We start from the raw sequence: 21,290 nt of genomic DNA on the forward strand, positions 1-21,290 counted from the left end.
GAAGAAGACAGCTGCAATTATGCCTCTATTGCGGGAACTCGGGGCACTTTCTTCGAGACTGTCCAGTGAAACCAGCTAAGAAGGCTGTAGAAGCCGCAGATTCCAGTACCTCAAGTTCTGAGCAGGGAAACGACCTAGCCCGGCAAGTGTAGAGGTCCTCTTGCCGAGCGTTAAGATCTGTCCCGTGACCTCGCATTTCGTGGTGCCCATGGTCCTCATTAGTCCTGCACGTCCGGATCGTTTGCATGCAATTGAAGCTTACATCGACAGCGGAGCAATCGGCAATTATGTGGACCGTGAAATGGCATCAAGGATGAATCTACCCCTTGTCCCTAAGGCAGTAAAAGACGTCATTACTACAGTAGATGGCACGGAGATAGCGTCCGGACCAGTAACGCACGCCAGCCAAGAAGTGACGCTGGTGAGCCAGGAGGGACACCGGGAGAAAATCGTGTTCGATGTGATCAAGGCCCCTCAGTTCCAGATCATTCTGGGAATCCCTTGGTTAGAGAAGCACAATCCTCAGATAAACTGGCGAGCAAAGACGGTTCAGTTTCCAGAATGCTTTACCACTTGTTATCCTCGGCCTGAAGTTTCAGTGGCGGCAATCTCTTCTGAGGTTCCCACATTACCTCCCGACTACCAAGAATTCCAAGATGTCTTTCGGAAGGATCAAGCTAACACCCTGCCTCCTCATAGGTCTTACGACTGTCAAATAGACCCGATACCCGGAACAACTCCTCCTTGCAGTAGGATTTATGCCCTCACCGAGCCAGAGAATCTTCACCTCAGGCAATATCTGGACCAATACCTAGCTAACGGGTTTATCCGTCCTTCTAAATCTCCAGCTTCCTCGGCTTTGTTCTTCGTTCCGAAAAAGGAAGGAGACCTTAGAACTTGTATAGATTACCGCGCCCTGAATCAAATTACCGTTAAAAACAGATATCCGTTACCTTTGATCCCTGAACTCCTGGACCAAGTCAAAGAAGCATGTATATATACAAAGTTGGATCTCAGAGGAGCCTACCACTTGGTACGAATAAAAGAAGGCGACGAGTGGAAGACGGCCTTTCGCACCAAGTATGGGCTATTCGAATATCAAGTGATGCCCTTTGGACTTTGTAACGCTCCTGCCGCTTTCCAGTATTTTATGAACGATGTCCTTAGAGAACTCATAGATGTGTGTGTTGTTGTCTACATTGATGACATCCTTGTCTATTCATCATCTGAAGAGGAACATCAGAGACACGTTAAAAAGGTTCTCGAGAGACTGCGTCAACATAACCTTTTTGCCAAGCTTGAAAAATGCGTTTTCAACGTAACCGAAGTTGAGTTCCTGGGATTCATATTGTCACCTAATGGGGTTCATATGGATTCAAAGAAGGTCGATGCAATCATCAAGTGGCCATCACCAACCTCGGTAAAAGGAGTTCAAAGCATGTTAGGCTTCGCTAACTTTTACCGCAGATTCATTCCTGAATTCTCTCGGATAGTCCAGCCCATCACCGCTCTGTTAAAGAAGAACAAACGTTTTGAATGGTCTACTGAAGCAGAACAAGCCTTTCAGGACTTAAAAGCTAAATTCATTTCTGCACCTGTTCTAAAACATCCTCGCCCAGAACTCCCCTACATCGTGGAAATGGATGCTTCTAGTCTTGCTATGGGGGCAGTGTTGTCACAAAGAGATCCGGTCACACACCAATTACATCCAGTAGCCTTTTGGTCCCGCAAATTCTCGGCTTCCGAGATCAACTATTCAATTACAGACAAGGAACTTTTAGCTATCAGATCGGCCTTTAAAGCCTGGCGGCATTATCTGTTGGGAGCCAGACACACAGTCACCGTAAAGACTGATCACCGCAATCTACAATATCTGAAGACGGCCAAAGCTCAGTCTTCCAGACAGCTTCGCTGGGCTCTGTTTCTGGCTGAGTTTGACTTTATAATTACTTATCGACCCGGCAGTAAAAACGGAAAAGCAGATGCCCTCTCTCGGATGGGAGTAGATGAACATTTGACCAATCCAGAACCAATACCCATAATCCCAGAACAAAGGATTTTGGGGTTGGTCAGCGCTCAATCCTTTGAAGACATCAAGACTACAGTCAAGTCACTCCTAACTCCGGCCGATTTGCAGGACTGGCAATTAAAGGGAAAAGAATTCTCAGTGGATCAAGACCTACCATATTTCCAAGGGCGATTGTACGTGCCCTGTGAGAAGATACAAAAACAAGTAATCTCCGGTTATCACAACTCTCTAATGGAGGGTCACCCTGGCATTACCAAAACCATGGAAAAGATCAAGAGACATTTCTGGTGGCCATCATGGAAGAAGGATATTAGAGACTTTGTAATCTCCTGCGGTGTGTGTGCCCAGAATAAAAGTCAGAAGGAGAAACCAGCCGGCCTTTTACACCCTCTGGATATTCCTCCCTGTCCATGGCATACCCTGTCCATGGATTTCATCACGGACTTACCTCCATGCTCAGGGTATAATACCATTTTAGTAGTCGTGGATCTATTCTCCAAGATGGCTCACTTCATTCCCCTGAAGGGCCTACCTTCAGCTTCGGTATTGGCCCGAGAATTCTTACAAAACATCGTTCGGTTACACGGTTTTCCCTCGGTTTTAATCTCCGATAGGGGAAGTCAATTCATCTCCCACTTTTGGCGAAGTTGCTGTCGTCTAGCCCAAATTGATGTAAGACTTTCAACCAGTCACCATCCCCAAACTGACGGACAAACCGAGAGGACAAATCAGACTCTAGAGCAATATCTGCGTTGCATGCTCCAACAAACTGAAAACCCTTGGAAGGATATTCTTTGGATCGCGGAATACGCTTGCAACAATTCGACTCATTCTGGAACCGGGAAGACTCCCTTCTTCCTATTATACGGACATCATCCTAGAACCTCTAATCTGGACCCTCCCCAAGAATTCGAAACACCTGCTGTGGATCATTTGCACTCTGAGATTACCTGTGCTTTTAAAGAAGCCACTGCCCATCTGCAAAGACCTAAAGCTCAAGTTAAAAAGGGAGCAGATCGACACCGTAAAGAGGCCCCTCACTACGCAGTAGGAGATCAGGTCTGGTTATCCACTAAGCACCTGCCTCTAAAAGGACCCCGCACCTTCAACCCAAGATACCTTGGACCTTACCCCATCTCTACCATAGTTAATCCGGTGGCGGTCAAATTGGAATTACCTGCGCATATGAAAATACATCCAGTATTCCATGTCTCCTTATTAAAACCAGTACAACCAGAAACCCGATTGACTGAACTCCCAGAACCTGTTTTGGTGGACGGAGAACTCGAATTCGAAGTAAAGAACATTCTAGACTCCAAGATCTCCAAATCTAAGTTATATTATCTGGTTGATTGGAAAGGATACGGCCCCCAGGAAAGGTCTTGGGAACCCTCAGAATATGTCCACGCACCTCGTCTGGTCAAGAGATTCCATCTGAATCACCCCGACAAGCCAAAACCCCCGCAGAAGACACGCTTAGGAGGGGCCTTGAGGGGGGGTACTGTCATGATCACTGCTTCCAAGGAGCCAGGACCAGCCCAACGTCCTTGGAAGCAGGCCCCTAACCCTAATCCTAGGCACCAGCCGGTCCCCACGGGGACCTTTTGGACCTTGTCCTGGCGCCGGTGGCACCAGGCTCATCAGAATCATCGGTCCCGGCACTGGAAGCGCCGGGCTCATAATATGTGTGCAGATGCTTGGGTGGACTTACCTGCAGCAGACCATGCTGCTTACTTACCAGCCACTTAGAAGCCCTCTGTGAACAGGAACTACTTTCTTACCTGGGTGGGGCAAGCTCCACTCCCTGGATTCAGCACTGGAAAGCTTCTGGAACTGGAACTCTTTTCTTACCTAGGCGGGGCCGTGGAGGAAGACGCCTCATCACTCCAAGGCTATTTAAACTACACCCGATAGATGAAACGTGCTTTTTTTATTTTTTATTTTTTTATTGATTTTAATCAAACAAAACAAAACCAAAATACAACCAAACACGCAGTGCATTTTACAACAATATAATCGTATTAATTCTTAATCTTGGCCACTGCTTCCCCCCTTCACACCCCCCTTCATGAGCCTGTCTGTTCATCGTTCTCTGTGTCCGCCGTATGCGGCTGGGTCTCGCTTCCTGTAGATTCGGTTAGATCTTGTATTGCTCCAAACAATTCAGCTATTAGTGATTTCCATGCCATCAGGGTCCCTATCTCTTCTTCCCCCTCTACAGCATTCGACTCTTGCCATACTATTGTTTCTGCCTCTGCCCATTTCTGTAACTCCTTCCACCATACCTCCACCCGTGGCTTGTGACAAGTCTTCGATAGATGAAACGTGCTTCGCGTTATTCTGCATCTGCAGCAGAACGCTCACCGAGTCTGTTCCAGCCTTTCTTCTTACGATCCTGAATCTGCAAGAATCATACTCACCATTCCTGCATCCTGAATCTGCAAGAAGCATACTCACCATTCCTGCATCCAGTCGACAGCAGCACCTGCAGAGACAAGAAACAGCAGGGTTAGCAAGGCAGCCTTAACTCGCAGTGCTACTCACCTGATCCATCGGCTGCGGTCATTTTCGGCACGCTGCACCTCCGCCTGCGAAGACAAAAGCATTGTCACTACTTACCGGCACTCCGTGAATTCTGGATTTCTTCACACTGCATCGCCGCCTGCGGAGATAAAAGCATTGGATCTACTTACGGACATTCCGCGGACCTGGCGCTGCAAACCAACTTCTGAAAGACAAAAGAAGAGACATTAGACAGGTATTTACTTACGCCCATCGCGCTCTTCGCAATAGAACGCCTGCAATACTCCGGCGTCTCTTCAGCACGAACTACGCTGCAAGGGAAAAGACAATTAGAGCGCTTGCATTTACTCACGCATTTCCAGGCGCTTCACTCCATCTTCCTCAAGAGTCCTGCAAGACAAAAGGGAGAAAAGCATTATACGAAGTCCTGTTCAATGTTAACGTGCCTTGCACCTAAAGACTATAAAGACTAAAAAGGTGTCTGGAAACTCACCGCTCGTGCAGTTAACGACGGTAACGGTCTTCTGAGTCCAAGAGGCCTATGTTTTACCAGTGAAGGAACTGGCAACAGCGCCCTGCACCAGACGCAGATGGAGAGCCCAGCATTCACCTATCTAAGGTGAGCACGTTGACCTGGGGGCTCTACGGAGAGGGATAGAGAGGAAGAGGGACATTGAACAACCCAGACCATTAACCCCCATATTCTTTCACCTGCAGAAACCTCACCCTACGAGTTCGACACACAGTGCGAAGAGGTTCGACCCCAGAAGCCCATCGGGTTCTGCACATCACCTTTCGAGTCACAGACACCTTCCTGCCCAGATCAGCGCCTCCGTGGGAATCAGGTGAGCGTTACACTGGTGTGGTGAGGGGTGATGAGGATGGGATGGAATATGGCTGCAAGAAGCAAATAAACAGGTGTTTTTCGCTGTAAAAGTCTGCAAACAGTTCAGATGTTCGCGAACAATCCTGTTAAGTTTGCGGACACATCTGCATTACAGGATTGGTGAAAAGCAGTTCTTGGATGGCTTATAACTTTGGCGCCACTAAATGAAACTGCATGACATTTTGCAACTATATTCCCAACCTGATCCCGAATGTGTTTGCAAAGGTTGGTAGGATTCTGTCAAGAGGGGAAAAAATGTGAGTGGGGGTCAGGGGGTCCCAAAATATTGTAAAGGCTTATAAATGAGGTGCCATTTGACAAATATACACAAAGGTTTGCAAAACGATTATAGATTTAAATATACAAGTTTCCGTAAAGTCTGAATGGATTATGACGATTGTATGTGCATACATTTGACACTTTAGAAAAAATAAAACATGGGTTGAGTTCCAGCAAACTTGTGTAAGGAGCATTGAGAAGAACCTGAAAGCATGGTTTTGCAAATGTTCCCGTGTTTTATTTTTTGACAAGTGTCATAATGTAGGTACAAAAAATAGTGATATCCCTTTGGTGACTGAGGTGTAGCCTGTGGCCATGTGCAGTGGCCAGATTGTGCGGGTCATCGAATAAGGTCATGATCCGGACAATCTGGCTGCTGGCCATGACCACGAGGAACAAAACATGGGGTTAAAGTGGCCATGTCCACCTGGGACTGGCCATGTGGTAAAGTTCGCCAGCATGGGGTCTGGCATGGATTCACATGCTCATGAATATTCCCCGTCGTCAGGCTGGGAATCCTCGGTAAAGGAAAAAATCAGTTTCAGTTTTGTTTCTGAACTGTCTTTCTACTAATAACCAATAACTGGTCTCTGGGTCATACTGCCCTCTACCTAAGCCCCTCCTCTGGCAGCCATCTTCAGATTTTTACTGCACGTTGAAGTGTTGGGAGTCCTCGTGCTATAGCTCTTGATCTTTTACTGCGTTTTGCTTTTTTCTTAGAGTTTACTCTTAATTTTCGGTCAATTCAAGCCTCAAGCTCCACCGATTCTTCTTCCGATCAACAGGGACCCGTTTTGGAATTTTTCTACGCCCCTCAAGGGCAAATTTTGGTCGAATTTCTCTTCTTGGAGGATTCCGGAAGATCTTTGAGGCCTACCCCGCGTGGACATGGCCCAGGATAAAGGAGACACGACGCCTGTTGGATCCAAGCTGTTTAGGATCTTCCCTGGATGTGGATTACAGAATGTCTTTAAGGAGGATGAGCACTCCCGGTGCCTCTACTGCCTTGGACCGCCAGACTCGACTCACTAACTGGCTGGAGGGGAAGAGCCCAGCAGCAGGTGAGAAGACATCTGAGCGGTCTTCTAAGACCTTTGAGGGCGCTTTGGCGACGGGGGCCCAACAAAAGGCAAAGCACCGCAAGTCCGCAGGCACCGGGAGTGCCGTTGGTTCAGGCTCCGCGGCTGCCAGGCAGGGCGGGATGTCCCCTACGCCATCAACCACGAGCCAACGCTCTGGCTCGGGGAAAAGGAAGTCAGAGAACCCTGGTAAGCTTCAGAGAAGCCCTGGTCGATCCTGACGGAGAAAGCCTAGGGCAGAGGGTGGGGCCAGGCAGAGGCCCTCCCCCTAAGGTGAAGGCCCCAGATCTGCCCAAGGTCGTGAAGGCCCTGATTCACCCGGCGAAGGCCTCGATTGAAGGAGTCGTGGTGACCCTGGCGAAGCCTGTAGAAGCTACCCCAGTGGAGACGACTTTTGGGCCTAGAGTTTCCCTGCCACCCAAAGGGAAATCATCTTTTCAACCTATCGAGAAGACCCCCGTGAAATCCCAGGACAGAAAGAGGGGGAGGCACGATAGCCATAACGGACACAGATACCACCTCTGAAGATGAGCTGGCTGGCGTCAAAAAGATCCTGGACAAGAAGTTCGAGAAAGTCAGGTCCTACGGGAGGGATCCCGACGAGGCGGATGAAGAGAGCAACTGTGGGGCTGACGAGGAGCAGCAGGCCGCGGAGGAAACAGATGTCGCTGCGCCCCAGCCGTCGCTCCCTTCGCAACCGATGCCTATGCCACAGGACAATTCAGGAGCAATCTTGATGGCTATCCAGACCCTGTGTACGGAGATAAGGACAAGGATGCCCTTACCCCCAGCGGATGATCCAGCGGCACCTGGACCGTCGGGGAGCCCACCGAACAAGCAGAGGCAAATCCATCCTCCTCTCAGCCTTCACCTCCATCCCCTCCACCGAGGGATGAGATGGGAATGGAGACGGCGACGTCGGACGACAGGACGGATCTCCCATCACCCCCTGCCCGGGTCCCCCACCCCCCCACGAAATTGGCTCCTTTCATGCCATTATCGCCAGGTTATCTGAGCTTTTCCAGCTTTGTCCCAAAGAGCAGAAAAAGGAGGGTTTCCTCTACCAACAACGGGAGGCCAAGAGGAAGAGCGTCCTCAAAGTCCCGTTACTGCTGAAGAATCCGTCCACGGCTCCTGCGAAGAGGGACCGGTACGAGAAGAAGTACCGGGTCCCAGACTCCGCCCCTGTGTGCCTCAGAGCTCAGCCGTCCCCATATTCAGTGGTCTCCGCGGCAGCCAAGACGAAATCGGCAGGGGCGGCGGCAGCGGCATCAACTTCCACTTCCCCACCGGACGGTGAAGGGAATATGCTGGACGTCATTACATGACGAGTCATCTCGTCAGCGGCGACTACCATCAAAGCGGCCAGCGCCCTCGCGATCGTGGCACGCTACGACAGGGAGCTGTGGTTCAGGATCGCTCCCCTCCTGGATTTCCTACCAGACAAGAGGCCGGAAGCCCTTGAAATCCTACAGGAAGGCGAGGTGGCATGGACCACGCCATTACGGTTGCCACGGACATCGCCGACACCGGCTTTTGCCAGATGGGCAACATCGTTTGCCTTCACCAGCGCGGTTGGCTCAAGGCCATGACTTCCTTCAGGATGTACAGCCCAGGGTACTGGACATGCCCTTCAACGGGAACAACCTGTTCGGCAAGGCAGTGGAGGAGTCACTGCAGGCCATCAAGACGGACACCGAGACGGCCCGGGCCTTGGGTTCTCTCCATCAAAGACGGCCGTCCTTTCGGACCTCCAGAAGCAAGTCTCAAAGTGCCTCTAAAGGATTCCGTGGCGGTTCAGTGTCGTACCGCCAGGCGGCCCGCTCCTCTTCGCAGGAAGCCTACAGAGGCCGCAGCAAGCCTGGAGAACATCGTTGTCATCGCCAAGGAGGCCAAGCTGGCAAGGCCTCGGCGAAGCAAGACTGAACCGGCCGTGACGTCGGGCCCCCACCCGAGCACCCCAGTGGGAGGCCGGCTGGCGAATTTCGTCAGCGTGTGGGAGTCCATCTCCACCGACCGTTGGGTGCTAGATGCCCTGCCCACGGGCACACACTGGAATTCCAAAGAAAGTGTCCACGTCTGCCACTCGTGGCCAGGAAGGAAAACCACATGCCACAGCTGCTTCTGGAGGTACGAGCAATGTTGAAAAAGGGCACGATAGAACTCGTCCCAAAGAGGCTCTGGGGCTCTGGAGTATACTCGCGGTACTTCCTCGTCCGAAAGAAGACCGCCGGCTGGCAGCCCATCCTAGACCTTTGCCGCCTCAACAGATAAATCAAGTCCCAGAAGTTCAGGATGGTCACCCTTCAGCACGTGCTGCGACAATTGGAGGAAGGCGACTTCCTGTTGTCGCTGGACTTGGAGGATGCTTACTTCCACATCCCCATACGCAAAGGACACCGTATGTTCCTACGGTTCGTAGTCCAAGGGCGGCACTACCAGTTCAAGGCCCTGCCCTTTGTGTTGAAGTTGGCGCAAAGGGTCTTCACCAAGTGCCTGGCATCGGTGGCTGCGCGGCTGCGCCTGCAAGGGATCCACGTATATCCCTATCTGGACGATTGGCTCAACCGAGCAAGTCAAGAGAACTCGCCGTCAATCACATAGCGAAGACCGGCCGCCTGCTCACGGAACTGGGGTTCTCGATCAACTTCGCGAAGTCCCACTTGGTACCGTTGCAGGATGCCCTGTTCCTGGGAGCCAGACTCGACACGTGGCACGGCTGGCTTCACTGTCGGAGGAGAGGACGAAGGCCATCCTGGGCAAGGTACAACGGCTGATGACCATGGAAGTGGCCAGGGTGAGGTCCATCAAGTCCCTGCTCGACATGTCATCATGCATCTACCTTGTGCGTCTGTGCAGGTTGTGGATGCGGCCACTACAGGAGTTCCTCGACGCCCGTTGGATGCAAGCGGTGGGCAGCTTCGAAGACAAGATCTCCCTCAACAAGACTTTCCACCAAGCGATCCAGTGGTGGGGCAACTGCGCACATCTAGAGGCGGGCATGGACTTCCAGACCACCGGAACATCAGGAAACGGTGATGACGGACGCCTCCCTGGAGGGATGGAGAGCGCACACCAGAGATCTCAACGCTAGAGGCCTTTGGCTCCCGGAAGAGAGGTCACTACACATCAACGTCCTGGAGCTCCGAGCCGTGTTCTTGGCCCTCAGGTCTTTCCTCCCGTCTCTCAAGGGCAAAGTGGTGAGGGTCTTCATCGACAACACCACCACGATGTTCTACATCCGGAAGCAGGGGGGGGCACAGATCCCCAGCCCTATCCAAGGAAGCGCAGGATCTGTGGCACTGGGCCGGGGGCCCAGGGGATGTTCCTGGTACCCTTCTACCTGGCAGGAATAAAGAACACCATTGCCGACTCGCTCAGCAGGGAGCTGCGCTCTTGCCACGAGGGGGAGCTTCGGCAGGATCAAGTGGATCTCCTATTCCGACGATGGGGCAATCCCCAGATCGATCTATTGGCGACGAACACCAAGTGCCGGAGGTTCGCCAGCAGGTTTCCCCAGCCGGGGGAGCATGGGCGACGCATTCTCATTCCCCTGGGATGGCCTGTTCCTGTATGCGTTCCCACCGTTGCTGCTGCGACTCATCAGTCAACTCAGATGTTCCCGGTGCAGGATGATCCTCGACGCACCGGGGTGGCCGAGGCAGATCTGGTTCCCGGACCTTCTGGACATGTCAACTTCCCCCTCAGTCAAACTGCCGACGGACGCGGATAGTCTCGCCAGGGAAGGAGGTGCCATCCTACATCACGACCGGGGATCGCTGAACCTGCAGGCCTGGCTCCTGCAGCACTAGAGTTCGGAGGGTACGATATTCCGGCGGACTGCAAGGAGGTGCTTGCAAAGGCCAGGGCGTCCTCGACTCTTAAGTTCTATGGACACATGGAAGAGGTTCTCTGTCTTTTGCCGTGCACAGAAGATCAACCCTCTGCGGATCACGGGCCCTCAAGTGCTGCCGTACTTGCTGTCGCTGGCCAAGGCAGGGCTGGCTCACGCCTCCTATCAAAATCCATCTGGCGGCTATCTCCCGCTACACCAGAACTCTGGGCGGTCGTCTCTGTGGTCTCATCGCCTGGTGAAGGAGTTCATGAAAGGACTGTTCTGCTTGTTCCCACCGGTGAAAGCCCCGGCGTAGGAGCTCAACGTGGTGCTGACCAGGCTAATCGGTCCCCCATTCGAGCCCCTGTATTCGGCACCGCTGAAGCTCCTATCGTTGAAGACAGCATTTCTTGTGGCCATCACCTCTGCACGACCAGTGGGAGAGATCCAGGCCCTCTCCAGTAAACCTCCATACCTGACATTCCATGAGACGAGGGTAGTGCTGAAGACGCACCCCTCCTTCATGCCCAAGGTGCCGTCGGACTTCATCTCAACAAGCCCTTGGTGTTACCTGTTTTCTTCCCATCGCCGGCTGAGAGGACTTTGCACTCGCTGGATGTGGCTAGAGCGCTGAAGTTCTACGTGAACAACACAAAGAGTTTTCGGCAGACATCACAGCTGTTTGTGAACTTTGGACCTGTGAACCAAGGGAAGGCCCTCTCGAAGGCTTCCATTTCCAGATGGCTCTCCGGGTGCATCAGGCACTGCCATCGGTTGGCACACCGACCGTTGCCCAGCCGTCTGAGAGCCCATTTAACCAGAGCGATCGCCGCTACCACGGCGTTCCGGTCTGGTGTGCCCCGGCTGGACATCTGCAGGGCTGCTACGTGTAGGTTGACAAACACCTTCGCGAGATTCTACTGCATCGACCGGGATTCCAGGGAGGAGGCCAGAGTCGGCCAGGTAGTGCTGCGCAATCTGTTCGCTTGAAGGTGAGCCTGGTGAGGAGGTAAGAGATGCTTAATGTTGAGTTGTTGTAATGCTTAATGTTGAGCCTTGCCACCTCCCGTGGTTGTGCATGTGTGTACTGCTATGTATTCTCTTATTCATGAGCATGTGAATCCATGCCAGACCCCATGCTGGAGAAGGTACAAGTTACTTACCTGTAACTGTTGTTCTCCAGCATGGGTCTGGCATGGATTCACATGCGAACCCTCCCTCCAACCCCTCTGCGGCTCTTCTCTTGGTCCTACTGCCACTTTACGTGCTCCCAAATCTGAAGATGGCTGCCAGGGGAGGGGCTTGGGTAGGGGGCAGTCATTGGCTGGGGGCAGTATGACCCAGAGACCAGTGATTGGTTTATTATTAGAAAGACGGTTCAGAATTGAAACTGAAACTGATTTTTTTCTTTACGGAGGATTCCCAGCCTGACGACGGAGAATATTCATGAGCATGTCAATCCATGCCAGACCCATGCTGGAGAACAACAGTTACAGGTAATTAACTTGTTCCTTATTCGAAATTCTGATAGATTTGAAAAGGAAGAAAAATGTGCTTGTGGTAATATGGTCATAGAGTTCTCTTTTTGCCTTCTGCAGGCTGCCATCCAAAGCGAAGAGGGGCCCTGTATGGAACCCCACCTTCCATTTCCATGGTGGCCATCTTGGAAAAGGATATTCCTTCCCACACTGGGACGCCACAGGCATCAAGAAAAATCCTTTTTTTGCACCCCGGATTCCCACTTTGGGATCCTAGTGTGCTAAAGGCTTTCATCCCCCATTACAGGGGCTGGAACGGGGGGGATAATGGTCCAGAGTCCTCGTTATCCTCCTTCGCTTCACTTGAGCTGGTAACTTGGGCTGCCAGGCCGCTATCCACCATTCCAGTCCCAGGAACGAAGGATGAACTCCACAATATTCCCATTAGCATAACACAAAATGAAAATGGAAATGTTGGAAAATCTTATGGAGTCTATGTACTTTACTGAGAAAAATAAAGTAGATGGAGTCTATATGTTTTTTTAGTTCTATTTTTTAACTGTGAAAGATGGTTCCTAAAGGAAAATTTACTTTGTTGTTTTTGGATGCATTTTTTTTTTTTTTTGGCACGAGAAATAAGAACAAAAGGTGGGGAGGGAAATGAGGGAAAAGGCACCAAACACTAATATGGAGGGGTAGGTGGACAGGAGAAAATGTTGCGCGTGTGTTATTTCTAAGATATGGGGCAGTGTTTCTCATGCTCCTTGATTACAGCAGTGGTGGTGGCTGTTGGGGAGGAAGGGATGGCATTAGCTGATGCCATTTTAAGATGAATAGCAGTTTTGCTAAAAGTATGTACTGTGTACTAGATTGTTAATGCATAATGAGTAGGAATAGGTGTTGGAGCTGTGCAATGGACATTTTGAAGTTGAAAGTTCCTAGATCAGTAGAAAATGCAGTTCCACCGAAGCATGGATCTTATTGTGCAGTGCGGACGGGTTCTCGGACATGTCATCATGCCGCGCGCCAGCGTATGGTCATGTGGCACTGTCCGGAAGGTCCACAATGAAGTCCGATGTTCGTAGACATCTACGGATGCAAAACGAGTTGAAATAATTGCAAAAAGTGTATAGAAGTGTTAAAAATGATTCTAGAAGGTGTGAAATGGCAGAGTTTTAAGTTGACACTTTGTACATTGGACACAAATATTGCTATATTGGGTAAGTTTTATATTAGTAAGTTGTAGGAAAATAGCATGCACTGGTAAAAACCCATGAAATTCACTGAAAAAACTTTGTTAAAGGGACGTTATGGTCAAGTTGCACTAATAACCTATGAAATTCAATGAAAAAACTTTTTTAAAGGGACGTTATGGCTAAGTTGGACTAATAAAAATCTGTGAAATTCATTGAGAAAACTTTGTTAAAAGGACTTTATGGTTACAAGTAAAACCGAAAAAACCCAGAAATTCGCCAGTTATGGTAAGCTAAGCAACCGTAACTCGCGCCACCACTGTGCACTGCTAAGACTAACACACAGGCCATCAAAGATGACATCACACCCCCATGAACAGATGGGAACTGGTTCCTGTTCTATGCACAGTTTGGTGACAGGAAAGGGGATAAAAACTACTGGATATAGGACAGGTGGGAAATGCCCAGACCAGGTTGTTAGATTGCTTTTACTGGGAAGGGGAGGTGGTTCTCGGGAACACATGGAAAGGGACTGGCTGTAAAAGCTGGTAGGGAACAGGGTTAACAAAGAGAACTGGTTTCTGGAGGGAATGGAGTCCTGGGGCAGGAGCATGACGAGATTTGCACAACCCAAATCCCCACCCCTCATACCACACAGTCTAGGGGACACAGAGTGGGCTAAACACAGCAGCAAGAACTCAACAAAGGTCTGCATAGCAAGGCAGGGTCTCTCTCACGCTCGCATGCTCTCTGTCTTTCGCATGCTCTCTCTCGCATGCTCTCTCCCTTTCTCGTCTCTTGCTATTAGTATAGTGCAGGAACCCAGGGTAAACGGTGGGCAATGCCCAGTTTGTCAGAAAACAAGCAACTATAGAGAGCATAACAAAATGCAGTGAGTAGACAATGTTGGAACTAAGCACAGTGAAACGTCAATGTAATGAAATACAATCACAGGCGAACATGTAAGCACGTGGCAAAAATAAACCACAAGCATAAACAGCACAGAAACTGTCAGGGCCGAGTGGGTAGATTCAAAGGCAGCGGAAATGAATATACAATCAAATACAGTGCTAGATGAAAAATACGTTTTTTTCAAAAATAAGTCACACTATATATTGGCAAAATGCAGACAGCCCACAGTAAACAAGTGACACGTGTGAAACACGGGTAAAGGCTCAACAGGTGGAGACTGCCATTTCTACCATGACTGAGAGCACAAACCCGTCATTGGCAAACCTATGCATAGGTTGGTTAAAAAGGGGGTACTTTTGTATTGGGTGTGGAACAAGGTTTCCATAAAGCGATGAACATTTTTTTACACATCCATCTTGAGCCACTTCCGCATATCAAGCAGGCACTCATTTTAGGGTTAGGGCTCTTGCAGGTGAAACAAGGACGGGCGCACACCGTTGCATTTGCATCTGTTCAAGAACAGATACAGAGATAAATGATTCTCTCATTGAATCTGGCTCTGAACATCTTTGGCAATTTGTGGGGCATAGAATTCACCCTTTAGCTAGACCACAGCCCTTGCTGCACATTCTCATGGCAAGTGCAGCAAGTAAGCTGTCAACACGTCTTGCCAGAAACCTATTGAGTCTCACTGAATTCAGAAATGCCATATAACACAAGCCAGAAAAGTCATTGTCAACAGATTGTCAAGATGTCCCTCTGCTGGGCTGTATGGACTGCGGGCAGGAACAATTGCAAAATCCTTGCCTGTGATTCTTATGAGGTCTTCATGGTGGGTGAGAATGGCAAGAGGACCCCATTCTCACTGCTGCTGAGACGATGGTGGGTGAAAGGCTAGCCAGCTATGAGTAAGGATAGGGAATCGTATCATTAGATAATTGTACAATATCGTACAAAGGGAGTTGTGGTTCAGCGTGGTGGCGACTGAATGCTTCTATCACTGGTCTGAGGTGACTTTTCTGGGGAAGAGTCCCTAAAGTGATAACATGTTTTGTGAACGAGTCATTCTATAGGAACGGCATCATTAGAGACTTAACAATTTAACACAATTAGTGTCCAGTGACATGAAGGAATTTCTGAACAGAAAATGACATTTTGCACCGTACAACTGCACTATGCCACCTCACCCCCAGGCCAGTGGGCAAGTGGATAGATTTAATAGGTTTGGTGAAAGACAGTATCCAAGGTGGTGTGCCCCCTGTCTAGGGTGAGGGGACAGAAAAAGAGGCTGACCCTATTTTGGCTAGAACTAAATTATCCGGAGCACAGGGTCTACAGTAGACAAGAAATCTGGAAAATAGCACAGTGAGTACCCATATGTAGAATATAAGCAGAAGGAATACAATCCTTTAATTCTCCTGCTTTTTAACTAAAATCGTGAACGTAAAACCACAAACGAACAATACACATTATTTAGAGAAATGGTAACCAGTTATTAGTTGGGAATCCCCTATTTTATTTGGTGGACCAGTTTCAGTGGCTGGTATAAGTGTTGCTACTTTCTTTAGGACCTTAAAAACTGTTAATTTACATGAGAATGCCACCATAAGTGTGTTGTGTTCAACATTTTTGGTCATTCACTTATCCACAAGGTATTGGCTATCTGTAGAGAGACAGAAAAGGGGGGGGGGCGGAGACAGGTAGGTGTTCGTTTTATTTCACCATTTTGTATTCTGCTTGATGTGCATGCGTTTTGGCACTTGAGGCGTTTAAGAGACTCATATACTTACCCAAAGTGATTTGCTCTGCTCAAGACTAACCAGAGGAAGAGGCGGTGGTGGCCTCATCAATTCAGCATTTATAGTTACACCTAAACACAGGCTGTGTCTGAGACAGTGGTTCTTACTGTATGGAATATAAGAACAGCAGCAGACGCCATCTCCCCCTGAAAAATTACTTATGATGATGCCACAGTCTATGCTGTTGGAAGATTTGTTTATATTGCTTGGCTAAAGAGGAATCCAATGTTAAATGTAACCTCATGAGACGGAAATGGCCTAGGTGAATAATTTCATAACAGAGCACTGTTTTATACTTGTATTTATTATCGATGAAAAGCTTGCAGCCGTTTGTTGTGTTGACTTTTACCTTTGCTTGATTATATATAAGATTTCATATGATTAAGTTTGTAGATATTGTATCTGTTTTTTTCTTTCTGTATGCCTAATGACATTTGTTGAATAAAGGCAATGAACAACATCATCCCCATTACTGGAGTGGGCCGTGATCACTACAATTAAAGAATCGCATAGCTGTAAACGATGTAGACCCAATATCTTTTAAAAACCTTCTAACATCTACTCGTTTTATTTCCTTTGTACTTTGTTACGACCCCATTTCATTTTTTTCATCAATCAAAACTAATTCCATTCATCACATCAGACCTTACTTAGCAATATCCATCATTGTTCTTTTTGGAACAGTCCAATTTCCCCCCTGACCTCCTCATTAATTTGCGTTTGTGAAAAAAAATGAACAGTGTGCCCTGGCAGTTTTTGAGAAGAATGGATTTTGATAATTTCACTAGAGCTTTTAGAGCCATTTACAAGAATCCCTCAGCAAGGCTACTGATAAATCGGGCGCAATCTGTCATTTCCAATAAAAAAAGAGGGACTGGTCCTGTGTACCTCCTCTCTCCTCTGTTGTACTCACTATGGGCTTCATTGCAAGTTTGGTGGTATTTTGGTGGTAAATCCGTTTGGTGGTATTTCAGCAGATTTACCGTGACCGCTACTTGGTCCGGTGGAATTAGCGCCGGATTAAGTGGTGGTAGGCGGTGTTGGTCTCCATTTATTGGAGTACTAACTGCCAGCGGTATTTCAGCAATTTGGCTGTCTTTTGGCGGTAATGAGGAGGAATTACCTGCATCCTTCTGCTGGATATTTTTCCTCTACCTTACCTCCAACCCCATACTTCGGCTATGTGGTAATGTAGCAATAATGCCCTGGTAACTCTGTTACCACTTCATTACCACCGTTATTGGCCACATTACCAAACTAATAATGAGGACCTTTATATGGAGCTTTTGTCACAGAAAATATGGGAATGGGGGATCTGAAGAGTTTTGGTCTTAGAGCATTAAGGTGAAGCTTCTGCTTTATAGAGATGATTTACTATTGTATGTATGGAATGCTCCAGGTTATTTATTTATTGAATAGAATATGCTTGGAATGCTGGCAAAAATACAATTGGCCATACCTAGCTTTCATTACTTTAGTATTAAAATCACGCAAGGTCATGAAGATCTGCTGAGGGACAATTATTAAACTAGACTAAAGCCAACTAGAAAGGATTTTAAACAATGGTGCAACCCAAAATGATCAATCATTGCTAGGATACAGGTAAAATATTTACGTTGCCTAGATGTTAATTTTTGTTCTCTACCTTCTGTGCATAACGCAGATGTTCTCTAGCCCACTGGAAAGTTTAATCAATATTTCTATTTGGGATAAGACCCCCAGGAGAGCATGAATTTACTGATGAGATAAGGGGAGGTTTGGACTTGACACATTTTAATTGCTATTACCAAACAGCAGTATTAACAACATTATTACTGATTGATCTTAGGAATCTCCAGTGAATGATTGAGGAAATGATACTCGTCCCAGGATTTTATAACGAAATGTCCCCAAATGTGCCCCAAACCACAGAAAACAAACGAAAATGTAGTTCATAAAGACCCAGTTGAAGGTATTGAGGTACGTGATGGGACAGGGTATGAAGGGTTATATAGCCCCAATTTGGAATAAATCATAATTCACTTTAGTTCATCAAGAAATAAACTCACTTTCAGAACTGGAGAATTAGTTCCTTCTTAGATAATGGATCTGGGAGACTATAGAACAGAGAAACCTATCCAAAGATAGCGGTAATAGAAGTTTTATAACACACTTGATACCGAAGAGGTTCCTAAGCACAGACCTGGGATTCGAACCTATGTTGCTCTGCGTCATCTCGCTTCCAAAAATGAGCGCGTTGCTATTGAGCTATACTACCCATACCCGATTAAGCTCAACCCTGTTGCAAAATAGATCTTACCAGACCTACAAAGTGTACAGGTGAAAAAAAAGATAATACCTCTGGCCAACAGAAGGATCACAGGCGAAGCATAGAGGAACATTTTGAAGCGAAGGGGAACCATCAGCACCCTTAGTTGGACATTGCCGTGAAGACTTGAAAAGTTGTGCATTAATGAAGAAGCTATTTTACATTTTTGGAACCCAGGGGCAGGTAAAAAGAACTGAGCTTTATTAGTAGAATGATATTTAGGAGAAGTTTAACAAAGTTGGACATGGGATGGAATTTTAATTCCATGATTAAATGACACAAACATTTCTAGATAATTGTTAAACCTATGTTTTGTTCTTGAAATGGTTTTAACCTGGCCAGGGCCAATTGGAGCATTCAAGCTCCTTTTTAAGGTTGCACAGTTTTTGCCAAAAAACGCGTGACCAGTGAACATCCAATGCTGGGACCAGAATACTGGCAATTCTGTTGTGAAGACCGCATGCCCTCCTGGTCAGACTGACTATCATTCCTGCCATGCTTTGGTGCTGGTGGACTCTTCTCTGGGCTCCTAATTTCTGTCTACTATCATCTCCCCAATGGTGCTTCATCGTTCATTGTGTTTCAAGGGGTATGTTGAGCGTCACAAACAACCACTGTGTTTTTCTGGCATGTTCTCCCGAGGGTGCAGGTGGAAAGCTTAGCCGACAGGTATGTGGGGGTGCTGACTTTTTAGCTGGGATCATGGGACGGCAGGTGTTTTCCTCTTGAAGGGAAACATTTACACTGGGACCAAGGATGATAAGGGAGGGGAAACCCAGGATTGGTAGGTTGAGAATAACGACTACTATATTAATCTATTTTTATACAGCGTCAAATCAAAATCATAACGGTTTGAGAATTTGGTCTTAAATGTTGGGACACATCCAGAAAGTCTAAATGCAAACCCTTTTTTTTTCACCATCTCTTGAGTTTGTTGTATGCTCTATAGCAACAATGAAATTGGTTAATGACTTTGTAATCAAAAGTGGGATATTTTTCAAAATCCTAAACTGTAACGCTCACCTGGCTCCCACAGGGGCGTCGGTCGGACCCGGACAGCTGCGGTCTCCACCCACGTGATGCGTAGTGCAGCGATGACTGACTGGATCTGCCCTCCTAATCTTGTCTGCTTAACCCGTAGAAATATTCTCCTGCAAGTGGAGAGATGGATTTAGCCACTTGTGGATTCAAGTGATGGCACCCCCACAGTCTTCCCCAACTAATCACCTCCGAAATGCCCTCACAGCAATCTCACCTTATATTCTTGAAAGATGAGCTCTCCATCCTGCGTGGATTTGCAGGGGCGTGTCGATTCCAGTTACTTCACTGGTTTGAATGCTCGGGAGAGTTCCGGAGAGTATTGACTCTGAGGATCCTGGTGAGGACCAGTAAGTATTAAGTTCATAGAGTTCAATATGTCCGATGTTCACTCTTGTTCCCCCCCTTCCTTTCTTGTCTTTCAGCTGGCTCATGAAAAGATGCTCTTGTGGCAGCTGGTGGCGCTCAGGTAAGAGTCTGTATTACCCGACGCTGTCCGGTAAATGTTGTACGAGGAAAATGTGTTTTGTCTCTCTTTACAGATGCGGCACGTGAAAATATGGAGAGTCACAAAAGGATGCCTCTGGTGGTAAATCAGGTAAGTCTATGGTGGTAAGAATTATATTTGTTGGTTCCCACGGCTCACCTTGTGGTTTTCTTTTGTCTCCTAGGTACCGAAGTTCGGCAAAGAAATGATGGAGACAGCGCCGACCCGAAGGATGCTGTGAAGACTGGTGAGTATAGCGCGGCGCGTGCAGAAATGATGTTCTTTACAGGTCCGGAGACCAGATGGATCCAGAATCAGGTGTGGAATAGAAATAAGTTTTTCTAACCTTGTCCCTTTCTTTCCTCTTTGTTTTAGGAGCTCCGGAATCGAGGTGGGTGTGGCAGAAGACTGGATGCAGACTGCAGGCACGGTGAGTGTTACGCTGCTGGATGCAGAATAACGCGAAGCGTGTGTTGCTGGTCGGGTGTGGTTTAAATAGCCTGAAAAGTAGTCCCAGGTAAGAAGTCCCTAGAACCACACCCAAGTAAAAAGTAGTCCCTGTAGAAAAATAGTCCCTTTCAGGCTTCATGTTGGATTGGAGTCATTTGCAGCGTGGTCTGCCTGAGGTAAGTAATGACTATGAGCCTGGCGCCTTAGGCGCCAGGACTGATTCCTACTATGAACCTGGCGCCTAAGGCGCCAGGACTGATTCCTACTATGAACCTGGCGCCTAAGGCGCCAGGACTGAACCCAGATAGCCCCTAGCCGGGGCTGCTGAGGTTTTACTAAATGTCTAGATGCCTGCTCCCAGGGCTGATGGGCTTGGTCCGGATGCCTGGGAGTAGGCATCATGACATAAACAATGTGTCTAATTAATGATATTCGTTTTTGGCCTTGTGCGGGCTGTGAAACAACTTTTTTGTATCTATATTGTGTCCAAGGGTTTTTGGGACATTGTGGCAATGCACAGTATAGCAACTCGGTCATAGTGCAAATGCACATACTTGCAAAGTATGTCCTACATATCTCGATCTTCTCCTCATGTCATTGTTCTGAAATCAATCTAATGTTTTAAATGTTTTAAAGATTGTTTTTCTTTTTTCAGACCCCAACAATGGAACATTCAACTTGAAAGCTCTTTCTGGAAGCTCTGGTTATAGGTTTGGTGTTCTTGCTAAGATAGTGAACTACATGAAGGTACGTTCATCCATTTTTACTATATTAATAGTCTAATTCACCAGTTGTGTTAGCCATAGTCCTGCCAACTGCAATTTTGTTTTGTGTCCCCACCCCCGGTTTGTGGACCACAAGGCAAGTTTGAAATGGCAGTTGTGTTGATGTGTACTTGCTCTGGACCTAGCCCTGCACCCTCCAAGGTGGTTTAAACTGGTTTACCTTGTTTTTCTGCCCCAGATAAGGACAATACACATCCTGTGTGGGTGGT

At 47.9% G+C, this 21,290-nt stretch overlaps 1 protein-coding gene across 1 annotated transcript in view; it reads left to right on the forward strand.

The window, feature by feature from the left end:
- The window catches only part of GTF2E2 (general transcription factor IIE subunit 2), a 648,065-nt gene that overhangs the window by 246,719 nt on the left and 380,056 nt on the right, over window positions 1-21,290 (forward strand). The window contains exon 3 of the mRNA XM_069626171.1: window positions 20,952-21,043. Coding sequence (XP_069482272.1) covers window positions 20,952-21,043 — 92 coding nt within the window. The remainder of the gene's footprint in view (window positions 1-20,951; window positions 21,044-21,290) is intronic.

This window comes from Ambystoma mexicanum, chromosome 6p, assembly GCF_040938575.1.
Source record: "Ambystoma mexicanum isolate Mex_15411 chromosome 6p, UKY_AmexF1_1, whole genome shotgun sequence".
In the NCBI taxonomy this organism is placed as follows: domain Eukaryota; kingdom Metazoa; phylum Chordata; class Amphibia; order Caudata; family Ambystomatidae; genus Ambystoma; species Ambystoma mexicanum.